This window comes from Athene cunicularia, assembly GCF_003259725.1.
Source record: "Athene cunicularia isolate RWA chromosome 4 unlocalized genomic scaffold, athCun1 chr4_part2, whole genome shotgun sequence".
NCBI lineage: Eukaryota > Metazoa > Chordata > Aves > Strigiformes > Strigidae > Athene > Athene cunicularia.
In genome coordinates, this window is record NW_020799099.1 from 1,374,326 (window position 1) to 1,390,135 (window position 15,810).

At 39.9% G+C, this 15,810-nt stretch overlaps 1 protein-coding gene across 1 annotated transcript; it reads left to right on the forward strand.

Annotated features, from left to right (window-relative positions):
• Nucleotides 1–7,404: 7,404 nt before the first annotated feature.
• Nucleotides 7,405–10,388, forward strand: PGRMC2 (progesterone receptor membrane component 2). Its single transcript, XM_026847878.1, has 4 exons — nt 7,405–7,533; nt 8,140–8,284; nt 9,264–9,419; nt 10,156–10,388. The coding sequence occupies exons 1-4, from the start codon at nt 7,405–7,407 to the stop codon at nt 10,251–10,253; spliced, it is 528 nt and encodes a 175-aa protein (XP_026703679.1). The 3' UTR covers nt 10,254–10,388.
• Nucleotides 10,389–15,810: the final 5,422 nt, after the last annotated feature.

Here is a 15,810-nt window from a genome sequence, read left to right on the forward strand (position 1 = left end):
CCCCCCCCCCCAAGGAAATAGTTAAAATTAAGTCATTATTATTATTTTTTAACAGTCTTAGGTTACAAAAATAAAAATACAGAACTGGCATGTTACAGATCTTTGGTTCTTACCAGGGAAGTGACAAGCAGTTAGTTGCACAGTTCAACTGGGCTGAATATTTTGTAACTCGTTACCCTCAAAGTTTGTGATGCCAGCTCTGCTACCAGTCGCAGAAATTGAAACTGCCATAATTTACTCAAAATGCTTTTCTGACTGGGTACTGTAAAAGTTAACGATGGAATCTAAACTATCTTGCCATACGTTATTTTGTTTACTGACCAGTAAAGCTGAGACAATCCAGTTTGGTGTGCTGCAGATTTCATGATGCTTAATTGGACTAGTTATTTTGTCTCACTTTAAGGGTTTTTAAACTGAGACCTATGTGCTGATATCATATGCTACATGAAACTTAAAACACCAGTCAGTTGACAGATTGCTTCATAAATTACTCCATGAGGTAATACTGAACCATAATCTAAACATTTGCTTTAACTCTTTTGTGTATCAAACATAAGTAGATTCTCCACTGTAGATCATAGAATCATAGACTGGTTTGGGTTAGAAGGGACCTTAAAGATCATCTAGTTCCAACCCCCCTGCCATGGGCAGGGACACCTTCCACCAGACCAGGTTGCTCAAAGCCCCGTCCAACCTGGCCTGGAACACTGCCAGGGAGGGGGCAGCCACAACCTCTCTGGGCAACCCATGGCAGTGCCTCACCACCCTCACAGGAAAGAATTTCTTCATTATATCTCATCTAAATCTACCCTCTTTAAGTTTAAAACCGTTACCCCTCATCCTGTCCCTACACCCCCTGATAAAAGAGTCCCCAGCTTTCCTGTAGCCCCTTTAAGTACTGGGAGGCGGCTGTAAGGTCTCCCTAGAACCTTCTCCAGGCTGAACAACCCCAACTCTCTGAAACTCTCTCAGATATCACTGGTTCACATCATCAACCTCTGGAGCTCTGTTATTGTGAGGAAGCTAAAGGTTTATGTTCTAGGACATCACTCTGCTTTTTTGATAGCTGGCAGCAGCTGGTTTCCCTAAAGCAGTGCTTCCAGCTTTTTGTGGAGAGGGGCAAAAGTGCTTTTTTTTTTTTTCCCTGCCTGTAGTGAAAGATTGCCTTTTTATAACAGAACTAACTAACATCTTTGTCTATCAGATCTCTCTCACTTGGGGCCATGTACATGAGGATAGCGATTGCTCAACCTGTGCATCACCAGCTGAATATTTTCTGACAAAGGTGTTGATTTTTTGAATTGTGCTGATGTGGTTTCCCTGTACAAGTGCATGTCTGGGAATATTTTCTTGCAACTGTTTGGTGGCTGAAAAGGAAAAAAAGCTAGTAGGTGGTTTGCAGGCCTTAAAAGATCTGAGAGAAGTTAGGTTAAAGTCTTCTACAGCTGGTTGAGACCTTTTCAGAAGGACTTCAGTCAGAGTAGCCAGATGATCACAGCAGCTCTCTTGGTATTTTTATGCCATGTAGCTGGAGAATAGCAAAAGTGCAAAGCATACCAACAAAGCTGTTGCCAAGTTTTGTTTAACAGAAGAAACAGTTGAAAGCACTGGCTTTGCTGACATTTCAGGCTTGGGCTGTGAGCCTTTTTTACGTTGAGGTACTGATGTGAAATTGTAATGGTTTGCTTTGAAGGCAGCAAAAAGCATTGTCTGAGGGCTCACTATCAAATCTTAAGTATGTTTTGACCACTGGGTTAACATTGAATAATGTGGCTGTCTCAGAAGGCTTCTGATGTTTTGATATTAAGGTTTGTTCTTTTTTTTTTTTAGTGTAGTTTGGATGCAGAGGTGTTACTTAGTTTTTTACATGGAGCAGAAAGCTAAAAATGCATAGAATTGTCATCTAGTCTAGAGTTTTGTCTAGCAGTTGAGATTCCATTAAAATTCCCACCAAGCTTATGACTTTATTAGAAGCTCTCCTGTTTTTAAGTTCGTATCCACTGAATCCTGTTATACTTTGGTCTGTTTTATTGAAGAGACCTTTACATACATACAGTTAAGATATTTTAAAAAATTGCTATGTTTGTTGAAGTCATCCTTTCAAAGAGCCATGATTGAAAACTTTAGTTTCCTGAACATTTAATCAAAATGTTTTCCAAATTTTTTTGGTTTTCTCATGTTGTCTTCTTTAAGCCTGCCACAATTTAGTCTTTGAAATGTCTACTGCATTTTAACTAAGAGCAAGAAAAGGTTATATCACACTTTTAACTGTCTGTGCCTCTAAATATCACTTTTCTTACACTGAACTCTTAATTTAAAACTTTACTTACCAATTTCTTTTCCAAAATGCTGCCTCCTGGGATAGTCCTCTCTCCTGCGAGTATACCCTTTACTTCAACACTGGACTTTTACTTGTATTAAATACCACCTCTGTCTGTGCTCGAATGAGTAAGACTCCTAGCATGCTTTGCTTCGTTATTAATTTTAATTAATTGCCTTTTCCTTTATCACCACAAACTCTAAAAGAAATAAAGCAAACAATTAGTGGCTCACTATTAAAAATATCACGTAACCAGGATCTCACAGTAGCTGTTTTGGGGTGATTTCCCCATCTGTAGTCACATCTCATGACTTAGAATCTGATGATTAATACCTTCAGTGTGTGCTGTGTTTGGTTTATATCCCTATAATGAGAGACAGTTTTTACTGGTTCATTTATCACAACATTTAATTTCATGTTTGTTTGTGTCAAGATTTCTGGTAGTATATTGGCCAATAGAAGGAGATAGTAAGAGTTAAAAGTACTGTTAGCAAACCTTAATATTTAGCCTTTAAATTGGCATGCCAAGCTAATGCTGTAAACAGATATGAAAAATATATGGCTTTGAGCATGACAAAGCAAGATTATATGCAATCGAGTGTATGCAGCGGTTCCACGTCACTTCTTGGTTCTTAATGTTTCATGATTTTTAAAAAATCAATTTCCTGACTTTCCTTTGCTGCAATACATTGTCACTGTCAACTCATTTCTCATTCCACTCTTGTCTTTCAAAGTGTCATGAAGATTTCTGCTTTTGGATTTGCCAAGAGGAATAGATTAGGTAGTAAGTAATTTGCACAGAAATTTCCATCATAGTTCATTTTTCATGAGGGGAAAATTACCTTTATTTCATGTTGCAAATCCAGTTAAGAACTGTGATGTCTGATGTTAAATACTTTGAACAATTCTGTAGTAAACATCTGTCATTTTTTTCCCTTCATTTGTGTAAAACCAATCTGATGCTGTTAGACTCCCTTTGGAATTGAGTGCTGTGAACTTGATTGTGTCTCTAAAAGATGGCACTGATGCTTTTCAGTACATCCTTTACAAGGGTATGGTTAGAGGGAAATGTTGCAGGCAGGACATCCTATATGTTGTGTCTGGAGAATTATGTTAAAGGTGGCCTTATCTTAACAACACAACGGGCCAGGGGTTTATGGATAAGTACAGAGGATGAGACTGGGGGGAAGGAGGTGCTTCCTGTAAGGTGTGTGTCTTCTCTGTGTTCATGTTTGTCAGCTTTTTGCTGTCTGCATAATGGAGGTGCCTCTGGTGATGGGACTCAGCTTTTCAAATAAACAGTGTTTCTGGATAAAGCAGCTAAGTTCCTAGCGGTAGTAGTAAAACTAAAAGGGTGTATGTGTGCATATTGGCAAGAGGTGGTTTCTGTACTTCTGACGAAAGGGAGTAGCACCCTTGTCACCAGGATGAAGGGGTTGTTCTAAACCCTCAGTCCACGTTCACAGAGAGCAGGGGTCAGTAAAGCAGTTTTATGTAGGAAGATGCATCACTCTGTCCTCCTCTACTTCTGCTTTGTGTGTCTGTCAGCTCTCTCTTTTTCTTTTTTTCCTTTTTTAATAACTTGAATATATTCCTTAAAACTTGAATAATTGTGTGTTTGATAAAAGGTTTGTGTAAATCCCTAGTTCCTATTTAAGCCATTCGGGTTCCAGTCACCTGCAGTTTTAGGGGCCTGATCAAGCAGGTATGCTCAAATCAAGATATATTAGGATGTGATAGTGACATCATTGTTAAGGACATATAGATGTTAAATCCAGAACACAGCACTGTAGCTCTCTTTCATTTAATCCAAAGAGCTGGCCAGCATTGCTTCCTTTATTATGAAATAAACTAGTGGCCAGAGCATTTCCCACTAAATCAAGATGCGGGATCTAGGTCCTCCTCAAGTATGGAGCTGTTTTCCAGGAATCTTCTGACTACAGAGCTACAGGCTCTCCTAACCTGCCTGTGTAGTTGAAATTGGGTCACTGATTCTTGCACTTTTTTTCCCAGAGTAGAAAAGGAAGCAAGCAAGAGAGGCCCTCTGGTCTTGTGCCGAAGAAGTCAGGTTTAGACCCTTGTTTCTAAGCAGTTTCCATCTTAGCCTGTAGACTGTGGGTTTCTTTCCTAAGAACGCTTACTTTCCACAAAAATTGTAACTTAAAATTGACCCACATCTTTCCTTTCATGTAAATCTGGAGCAGTAATGTAAAAACTATGTCACCTTGAATTCCCAGTCGTAAACGTTATTAGAAAGCTGCTGCTTTCAAGTTGCATCTCAAAACGGCTTTGTCTGATTTGTAACTTTTCCATTCACACATAAAAGATGCAACGCTGAACAAACACGTGTCAGGATTCAGATGAAAAATTTTAGACAGTGAAGATTTTGTTTTGATTTGGATTGCATGCAAAAGGTAAAGTGGTAGAATAGTGCAGCTGTCAGTAATTTTGTGATCTGTCTCCCGTTGTTCCTTTAACTTACATTAAAGGAGAGATTAGTCTTTATTCTTGTCTGCAGTTTAAGAAATGTTGTCCATGAATTTCTGAGCATCAAACAAAACTGGGTTTTGTTTCCAGTGGCTGCATGGACCCCGCAGATGCACAGAGCATTGGGTATACTTTGCATATTTGGTGATTGCTTGAAAGTGCTTTCTGCCTACCTGAAGAAACCAAAGCTGGTTTGAAACTGAACCTTATTAACCCGTGCAGTTACAAATCAGCCCATTAGATATAAAGGCCACGTGCGCTGGCTCTCTGTGGTGACAGTTGGAGCAATCCAAAGTTCAGTGTACAGCGGTCACCTTTGTTACTAGTCTTGGAGCAACGGTCTGGGGTGTTCTGCAAAGCTACTGCAGAACTGGTCAGATAGCTGCTGTGGTAAACCGGGAGCATCTGCTCAAAAGTTGAACTCAGGCATAGGTTTTGCTGGGGGAACCATTGGCCAAACCGGTTGAAAATTGAAACACGTGCTGTTCCAAGATCCAGTTTAGCCTGTTCTGGAGCAAATGACTGGAAGCAGCGCCTCCAAATAAAAACTTCAGCTTGAACAGCTTCATATCTCAAACTTTTAAATACAGTGCTGTAATGTTATTTTTCCTTGTCTCCTGTTGTAAGGTGTCTGCAAAGTGAAATCTTCATTTGAGAACCAGAACAGGGCTAGGAGATGCAGGAATTGGAAAGGTATTTTTACGGGCTGAAGAGACTTTGGTTTTGCCGATTCTCAAGCTACCCAGTTCATTTGTGAATAAAGATGAATGTCAGGCTGACACAAGATGTCAGATTCATCAAGACGGCCAGATTTTTATCTGAATTCTGAAAGAAAGTGAGCATCTACAGGTGGTGGGTAGCAAGGTAGCTTAGAAGGGCATACTTTATACAGGGTAGAGTTGAAAGGTAGATGAGGGCTTTATACAGGGGGAAAAAGGCAGTGCATAAATGTGGTGGGTGAAGATACGGAGATACGTAAGCAAATTCATGGTCTTGATAACTGGTCTCAGGGCTAAAATAAACAAAGGCTCTGAAACAAAAGTGCTTTACTATGTGAAAGCAATGATGAGAAGCATTCTTCCAGGAACAAATTTTCCTTCATGTAAGGCTGGTAGCTACGTGTTTTAATGGGGTTTGATACCTCACTGGCTTTCCTTTTGGTTTTTCAAGATGCCAAATAGGAGTGGGAGGAGAACTTTTTAAGGAAACACTTGACCACAAAATAACTAATTTGGGGATACAGCAAAAAGAAAAAGGCTAAAATTTTGTGATAGGGTCTCAGAAAATCAGTTTGGCATACATGCTTATCCTAATGGCATCTCCTTTTGCAATCTCTGCAGTATGTATATCATGTCATGGGGCAATCAATTATTTAGAACAGGAGCCAGTCTAAATAGGTAGGCAGACAAAGGGAAAGAAAAGAAGGACTGTGGGTAGGGCTTGTAGAGTAAATTGCATCTGGTCATGAAAGAGCTCTGTGGGAGTATGTCTAGGATTGCACTAATGTCTCTACCTCAGAATCCTGTTCTTGACGCATATTTTTCTCCCCAGGGTTCTCCATGTTACCACCTTCCCAGATGATGCTCCAAGTGCAACAAAATCTGATACGCACAATACCTTTTTAAGACTTGTACCAGTGAATAATAGACCTGGGCTTATAGCAACCCCCCAGACCTAGGTTCTATATTAATATAAAATACTGTACTTAATCTCTGTGTAAAAGTATCTGAATAGAAGCTTTAAATCTTTAAATTGATTGCTCATACTGAGATCTCTGAACTTCGGCTTTAGCAACCCTGCAACTACAGTAAAGCTAGGCTTGCGCTTTTTTTTTTTTAAAAAAAAATCATAATTCAATATTTGCCTTTTAGTAAAGGATTGAAGGATGGGACACATTTCTAAGTTACATTTGCAGAGCTGGAATTTGAGATGCTGTCTACCAAGTCCAAAGGCTGTTTTTAACCAGTTAGCATTCTGTTGAGTGCTTCGACCTGACTTGATGGTTTCTCTGTGACTCCTGAATACTTCTGTGGTAAATGTGCTGGAATGTTAACATATAGATTCAGTTTTAAAAGAGACAAAAAAATATTGGTATAGTAGCATCTGACATTACAGTATATTTGCAGAAATTTTGTATCAGTTAATGCAAACTGATAGTTGAAAGCACGAATGCTTTTAGAGCCTATATATTATTGAGAGTTAAGGGTATACTGATAAATATAATGTAATTCTCTTTTTAATAGAAATAATTGAGATCAAGCTGGTGGACAAAGAGATGGAATCTCAGCAAGTGCTGTAAAACTCTGTAAACCATTACCTGCAGGGTAGAAGGGAAGGGCAACAGTGTGCTTCTCTCACTCTGGTCAGCCAGAATTTTGAAAACGCGTTATGCAAATAGCTAGCAGTGTTCATGAAAATACTTGTTTTAAACACTTCAGAGGAAGGAAAAACTGAGGACAGAATACTATTGGTGGGGAGGTTAGGTAGCAATTTATAATTGCTCTTAAGGATTTACTGATGGTGTGTAGTCTTTGTAAGAGCTGTTTATAGCTTCTGTGTGCTTCACTCAGAACATCAAAATCTAGATCAGTTGAATGATGGCTGTGTTGGAGCGAAGCAAGACTTTCTGGTTGAAGAAGCTCTATGTTACATTGCAAATGACGGCCATCGCTACCTGTTTAATGGGAAGCGACTGGGCATGCAAAACACATGGATCAAATAGCTTGGTATAGGATTGATTTCAGCCTCTGAATCCTGTTTTTCAAATAAACATCTAAATCAGGATGCAAGTAGGAAAGATAAAGAGTTCACAAGCTCTCTTGATTTTGTTTCTGTTAAGTAGCATAAATGTAGCCCCTGGTCCCAGAGGCGGTTATTGAGAATGCTGTTCCCGGAGCACAGTATCTGGAAGGACATGCTGTTCATCATCATGGTTGTCTCTTAAGGCCAGATTTGTACAGCGCAAGCTTCCAGTTGATAGTTCTTTCTCTGATGTCTACTTCTTGTGAAATTTTGCTTTTAAATCAGTTGGTTTATTTCCAGAGAGACAAGGGAATTGTCTTTGGCATACAAGACACCCTTCTGTTCTCAGGTTTGGCTGTAAGCAACTTACCATGCCAAGCACTCTGGGGTGGAGAGATGGCACCAGTTCTGGTGAGGACGTAGTTTCTTCTACTCCATACGGTACTGAGGTTCCCTGCCTCAGGAGTTCTTCCTGCTGTATTCAGCCTCTGGCTCAACCCTGAAGTCAATGCCCGGCAAGAGCAGATAGGTGTGGTGGCTGGAGCAAGTGGCCTGCGAGGAAACCAGCCTCTCTGAATGATTTCCTGTGACTCGTCCTGGTGCAGAAGAGGTCTGAGGTGCTGCAGCAGGCAATAGAGGGGGTGAAAGACGGTGTGTTGCCACTTGCTTGTGTTCATTTTTGCCCATGGGTGCTGCCTTTTCTTCAGGCTGATGGCCACTGTCGTCCTCTGAGAGGTAAGCCAGAGAAGGGTTCTGGCCTATTTGTCTTCATAGGGAGCACTCTTTAGAATGCCTTGGGCATTTCCCTGTTGCTTAGCAGCTGCAGTTAGTGCAGAAAACTTTAAAGTGTTGTGTTGTTTTGTTTTGTTTTAATTGAGCCGAATTAAAGTATTTGTTTTTAGGTCAAGAAAATTGAAGATAACATTGTCTTTCAAGTTCTTTAGATTAATTAAAATTTGGGAAGGCCAGTTACCAACCTCGTTCTGAAAGTTGTTGGTTTGCAAATCATCCGGTTCTCTTTGTAATAATATTTGACAGTCATTGCTTAAAATTTTACTATCACATTTGTGCTGCTTTGCATCAGTCAAAAAGCACAGAAGAAGCTTTACGTTTTTAGCATGAAGATTTGTGCCGTTATCAAGAACAATACAGGATAGGTGTATGGGTGATCTGCTGCCCAAAATAAATGAGGTTATTTCCACAGAATGTGTCAAAAGACGCACTGTCAAGTATGTAGAAAGTTGTGGTGGTTCTGTAAGTGAAGTGAAATTACTCATTAGCATTCATAAGTTCTATTTATTAATTAAATGCAATGGATTGCTAATTAAGATATCTGTACAGTTTGCTTTTATTTGTGTCTGACTTGTAAATATTCTATGTTTTGCTTAATAGAAGTGCGTTTCTTTTGAATTCCAGCCTCCAGCCCCTTTGGAGTTTACATCAGCTGACTTGCATCAAATGGCAGGGATTTTTCCAGATATCCCTTCAAAGCTATTTTTCTGGTTCTGCTTCTCTGGGCAGACTTTTATCTCCTAGCAGTACTTCAGATTGAGTTGCAGTGCTGTTGAATGTTGAACATCCATGGCGTTGAAACTGCTGCTGTTCCCATCACTGCAGAAGTTTAATGTATGGCTTCGGCAGCCTGTATAAAGAACTGAGATTGGTCACCATAAACAAAGACTTGAAGGTATCGATTTTGTCTTTTTGTTTTCAGAGGGTCCATATGGAATATTTGCTGGCAGAGATGCCTCCAGGGGACTAGCAACTTTCTGTCTAGATAAAGATGCACTCAGAGATGAATACGATGACCTATCGGACTTAAATGCTGTACAGATGGAAAGTGTAAGAGAGTGGGAAATGCAATTTAAAGGTAAATTCTCAAATCAGCAGCACATCTTTAGCTTAAGGAAATGCTTTGAATAAAAATGACTGCTTTGGGCTTGGAGCAGCTTTTAAAAAGACGTTGCCAGTAACATTAATAATGCAGTGTGACTTTCTTGGGAAAAGACCAGGCCTTTCTTCCATAAAGAGGATTCCACTATATCCCACTCCAGCTTTCTCAACCTCTTAGTTTTATACAAGAAAGCTGTTCCCTTCCCAGCTCTTTGGTGCAGAATTTTACTCTGGTATCAGAGTGTAGCTTAGCTGATGGAATTCCTGCTCAGAGGTTGCTGGCTTTGGTCCTAATTGTAATCCCACAGCATCCAAAGAGTTGTTTTGGCAATGAAGGGTTGAACAAGTTTGTCTTGAAATAATTTCTCAAAAGTTTGGAAGTATGCCTCTGGAGGGAGGGGGAGTTCTTTTTTACATTAATTGAAATCAAAACAGGGTGAAGGAATTTGTGCTGGTTTGAATAGCAGTGTTTTCAGCCATAAAGCTTGAGTTGTGGGAGATTTGAAACAAAGTATTCAGAGTAGAGAAAGACGTGAGCAGCAGCGGTAGCAAGACTGTTGTAGGAGGCCAAGCTTGCTGACAAATTGCCATCAACATCCATGATTCAGGTTCAGAACCTTAGTGTGTGGGAGAAAAAGTGAATTTGCAGCAGTGCAGGCTAACTAGCAAATGCAGCTGTATCTGATTGTAACGGAATCATAAATCTTTTTCAGAAAAATATGACTACGTAGGTAGACTCCTAAAACCAGGGGAGGAACCATCAGAATACACAGATGAGGAAGATACCAAGGATCACACTAAACAGGAATGAACTTTGTAAACAACCAAAGTCAGGGGCCTTCGGAACTGCAACCTCTTATTCCCCATCACAGAATGTCCTGCATCTTTGGGTACAGTTCATCCGCTGCGAAAAACATTCAACAGGTTTTGTACAAGGAAAATAATAGACATTATTTGTGCTGCCAAACTTTTTGTTGCAGTTTATTTGTAATGTCTGGTTAGGGTTCGTTAGTGAAGAGGGGCCAGGGATTTAAAGGCAAAAATGCTATTCCTTTTTATCAGTAAGCTGAAGCCTTCAACTAGTATATATTACAAGCTCTCTAAAAGACATGAGTCTTCAAGCTCAGTGGAAGGTTTGAATCTTGTTTCATGTGTGTCTTTTCCTTCAGCATTAAAGAAAGATGTACTCATGTACATCAGTATCGGTAGGTTAGACCACTGAAGCTGGTGTTAAAATGTGAATTTCCAATTTTGTTTTGTATGTTGGTGTTAGGAACCCTGGCAGAATACTTCAGTTCTCTAAGAGAAGTCCATGTAGATTAGGATGGGGGTAAAATTCATCCTTTTCTCAAAAGGATTGGGTAAAACTGTTTCCTCTGCAACAACTGTTATCTGAAGCCTGCCTCTCCCCCCCCTTTTCCCATCCTCTAAATCAAATCAAATATTAATTGTGCCTTATTTCGCTTACATAGACTTGAATTGTTTTAAGGGACAGCCCCAAAATTGCGGTTTCATGGTCACTACAAGCAGCATTGAGACTGAAGTTAGAATGTTCTGTTGACTGGAAAACCTTGATGTCATTCTGTGTATAGAATGTAAAAGAGGAATACTCAGTGTTACTGCCATATGTTAATACTCCATATACTTAAATTAGCATTGTGATGGCCAAACACATATTCCCATGCTTCTTTTTAAGTAATTACAAACACACAAAAAAAAATTCACCCTTCCTCCTCTTCCAGAAGCTGCCTAACTTTTGGGAGCATAGCCTTCACACCCCTGTAGAGTGGAGGGGCCTGCGCGCGTGTGTATGTGTGCGTGTTTGTCTGAATGCAAGACTTGGGAGGGATTGTTTCTGCAGATATTGTAAATATGAGTACCATTTTAATAAAGCATGTACAATACCACACGTGCTGTCAGACTGTGTGTAGAAGCTGCTGAGCAGAGCTGGAATGTGGTGGAATACAAACTAAGGGGAGGAAGTCTTGGATGTGAACCCTCCACTGCTGTTAATACTGTTCCTTGTCCTCCTGGTGGTGTTTTGCCTTTCAAGTCCCAGCTTTTGAAGAATCTTGAAGACTTACTCAGGTAAGCTGTATTTAAGACAATAAACCTATGCCAGTGCAGCTATGGTGGAAAAAAATAAGTGGTGTAAATAAAGGAGAAGCATTTTAGGAAATGGTGTAATGTACAGTAAAAGGAGTATGTCTCGTGGCACTAATAGGACAAGAACGCTGGAGATCTGTACATGGGTATCACTCAACATATTGTAGAAATTTCACCATCTGTTCTGCTAAATTTGTAATGGTGGCACTATTAAATTCCTGACATGCAGCTTTATGGCTTACATCTGTACCTCTGTTTGCAGATTGCACCTGTGATAAGTCTATAGTAACAGATTTGTAGATATACATTCCGTTGAACTGTAAACTCTGAAATTCCAGGGACTACTTCCTTTTTATTACTATCTGACTGAAAAAAGATTTATATTGATGTAAATGAAACAAATAAATAACAATCCTCCATTGAATCATGTGTAATTGGCGTGGCCTAGAAGGCAGGCTCTTCCTTGCATCTCCAGGCTTGGGATAGAACATTTCTATGACTAAAGCAGTAACAGTGCTGGAGCCGTTTCTTCCCAGGAGGGAGGTTACAGGTGCAGGTTCTTGTACTGGCGTCAGCCTTTGCTCCTCATCCCACATGGCCAGATGCTGCCTCTGGGGCCGTGACCAGCCTCAAACAGCGGCGTCTGCCTGGGCAGACAGCAGAAGCCACCATGGGGTAAGGAGGCGCTTTCCTGTGCAGGACAGGAGCTAGGAGAACTTAAGCACTGTTACTTATCTGGATGCTTCACAAGGTGGTTTTTTTTTTCCTAACTGATTCTCCCTATAAAAGGTTTTACGCTACATTTACAGGGTGCCTTTCACAGCTTTTGTGCCAGCTGTTACACCTCATCATGGCGCCAAGGTGCACAGCTGTGGAGCAGGGAAAGAGGCTTTACCCAGCTATCAGATAAGACCACTCGATTAAGTATTTTTTTTCCCTCAGACTTCCACATTAAAAATACACATACCCTGTGTTAGAGCTGCTCCTGTACAAAGTTGTGGCTGGAGGTTCTTAACACTTGTGCTGAGTTAGTCTGCTCTTGGCTTGTAACGGCTGTTAGTATTGCCACATCTGGCACAGCTGTATCATCAGCTCTTTATCATGCCTGTATCTGTTTTAAGTAGAAGCTTCCTACTAAAGAAAGAAGGGTAGTTTGGCACAGGCCCCAGCACAGCTTTTCCTTTCCCTTGCTGTAGGATGTGCAGTGAAGTTTAATCACAGTGAAGTTACAGAAAGTTTCGTTGGGTTTTTTTAAAATAATTTCAAAAGAACTGCTAAGATTTTTACTTTCAGGGTTGGTTGAACAGCAAGATGGGTAAAGGAGGAGTTTTGCTTTGAAGCAACTTAAAGGTAACTGTGAGCAATACAAAACTCCACAGACTTAATCTTGTGTTTTGATGTCAAGTGGATCTAAATTAACCTCATTCATCCTACGTGCAGTCACTAGTGATTTAAAGCTGACAACCTAAAAAAAAAGTGCTTTAAATCAGACTAGAGCTTTCATGTTTATAAAAAGTTGACCTGTAACAAAGAATCATTTAGAATAACATCAGATCCAGCAAAACTTCAGTGCAATTAATATAATTTTATGGAGGTGTTCATCCTTACATACCACTTGCGTCAATCACTTGGTCAAAATTCAGTATGAGTTAAAATGACAAGCAGGTTGATACTGACAATGTGTTAAATTTTGTTTAAGCAACATAAGGGACTTGAAGGGAGTATTTCTCATCATCTTTAGAAAGAATACATTTCCAGTTTAATATACAACTTGTTTTCCCAGGCTAGACTTAGTGTTAAACTAGTTTGAGTAGTCATTTGTTTTGACACTTCTGCCTCATTTGTACACCGCTTCCCAAAAATGCCTTATTGTGGCAGGAAATTATTTTTAAACAGTAACATGTTGTTACTTGATCTGAGCATGAATTTCCACTCAGGACTACAGAATTATCCTTTCGCATGCTTGCATTTGTCTGTATCTTGACTGAGCTACATCTACTTTTCCTTGGCTAAGGTTTAAATTTTCTGCCCTTCAGCCACAGCATGTAAAAGCAGTTTGGCACTCTGCTTCTGATCTTGTTTCACTTTAAATTTCTTAGTTCTAAGCTATTTCTAACTTTTGTGTTTTTCTTCCTGCAAAATCATTTTGATTTTACTGCCTTCATTGTAAAGGTCAAGGAAAGTTAAATCTTACTCATGCTTTGGGTCTCTCTGAGAATTGTTTTATCTACAATAAAAGGTTGTGGTGTGGTGGTGTTTGTTTTTTTTTTCCTCCAGGAAATACATGCATTGTTGTGTAGAATAGTTAAAAATATTGATCAAGACCTAGTGCTTTGAATATAATGGTCTTCCTTGCTCTGCTTGGGGGTTGGTTTTATTTTTTAGGACAAAGCTGAATAGATTTTTATGAAATGTAACTCACCAGTTCAGCCACTCAGTACTTAAGTGATGCTGAAGTCCATTTATTAAGCTCCGAGCATTGTTTGTGGTGAAATCCTGTGGCCTCGGAGTCCTTCCTACAGTCTTGGTTCTCTCCCATTTTAATGTTGGGAGACTGAAGTGTAGGCTGTAGGCAAGGGCTCTGCCCTCGCTGTTCTGTGTTGACTTGCTCCAGCATGAAAGGAATGATGCAAGTGGGGCTCTGGATTTGGCTATTCACACCTTTTCCTACTTAACACTAGTAATAATGTAACTGGCCTTGAAGGATTATTTTTTTATTTAGTTTCCATATTTAAGTTTGAATGTTACTGGAAAATCCTTCCTTAATTTATGGTTAAAGGTGAATGTTTACAGATCAGGTTCTCAGCTTGCTTTTGATGGCACAGGTGTGCCAAGTTTGGTTCAAATGCAGGTGAAGAGTTATTTACCTGAAAACTTAAAAACAAAAAAAACAACAAAGTGTTCCTCACCCTTTCCCTTTGGGCATTCTTGTACTTTTGTGTATTTTTTTCCTGTACCACAAGGCAGCTGTGTTAATGTTTCATTGAGGTCCGAGTCTAGCACTGCAACCTCTCTGCAAAATTTCATGAACAAATCAAATATTTTCGAGTCTGGTTACAAAATTTACTTGGGTGTTTTTTTTTCTGTGACAGTCATATTTTAGCAACCTGTTGTATTTTCTTGGTAAAGCCTACAAGTGTACACTCTGAACATCTAGAAATAAAGTCTCTTGGAGGTGTGAAGTCACTTGACCACAAGCATCTAGTTACTGTTTGTATAAAACCTCCCTTTCTCCTTTCACAGGAGTTAAATCCCTTTGCTTTTCATGTCTGAAGGCATGATTTTTTTTTTTTTTAACTAGAAAGAAACCTCAACTAAAGAGCTTTAAAGGTTCTAACCAAGACACTACCTTAGAACTAGTAACAGAGATGGTTCAACTTCTTTGTTATAATGTTGCTATTTAAGTTGTACTCGGAGTTTCTTGTTACTTAGGTCACACAACACTAACACCTCAGACAAGTTCAAAGCTGTAAATCCATTATAGGCTTAGGTTTTGGGGTTGGTCCATTTGCTGAATTTTCACAGTGGAGTTTGTGGAAATGTTTGCAAAGGGAACTGCATTCCTCACACACACCCCCCCTCCCCAACCCAACCATTGAGGCTGAAGACAGCAAAGAACGCTTTTACGCTTACAGATAAGAGTGTAGCAGGGGGATGCACCAGTGAAAGAACACCAGCTAACGCGCGGTCTCTTCCTCCATCGGAACCAAGGGAGCCGAGCTGGTGCCCTCAGTGCTGCAGCGCTGCCTGAAGCACCATCTGCAGGGTAGAGGCTGCAATGAATAGTGACTGCTTTCTGGTCACACTCTTGCTGTGTCTCCCACAGAAACCCAAATCCCTGTTGAACTTGGGGAGCAGCAGGTGTGCAGACAGGCTACTGCTGCTTGTGACAGGAGAACATACCTGGTCTCCATCGGGAACAAGACACATCCTGAGTCTGGACTTCCTTCCCTTTTAAAAAAGCCTTTAGGATCCAATATTTGGAGCATGACAAAAAAAAATCTGAGTTTGGGCAGGGTAGTGTTTTGAAATATTTGTACAGCCATTTCTCAACAGAAGAAATGAAGACAAACCTAAACGAAATTCTTTAAGCACCAGGGAGAATTTTTAGACAAGGAAAGGTTTAAGACTTGCCAAGTATTTAGTAATAAACTACTGGGATACAACCAGTCTTAAAGACAGACCAACTGAAAGTTGGCTTAAATTGACATAAAAGGCATCAGAAAGGATGTTGGACACGTGTTCAAAGACAAATTTATGGC

What these genes read in the sequence shown, in the direction of transcription:
- PGRMC2 (XM_026847878.1), top strand. Translation starts at nt 7,405, where the DNA reads ATGGCTGTGTTGGAGCGAAGCAAGACTTTCTGGTTGAAGAAGCTCTAT. An exon ending in CACATGGATCAAATAGCTTG is followed by an intron (nt 7,534 to 8,139) that starts GTATAGGATTGA and finishes GATTTCCTGTGA; the next exon opens with CTCGTCCTGGTGCAGAAGAG. An exon ending in CCACTGTCGTCCTCTGAGAG is followed by an intron (nt 8,285 to 9,263) that starts GTAAGCCAGAGA and finishes TTTTGTTTTCAG; the next exon opens with AGGGTCCATATGGAATATTT.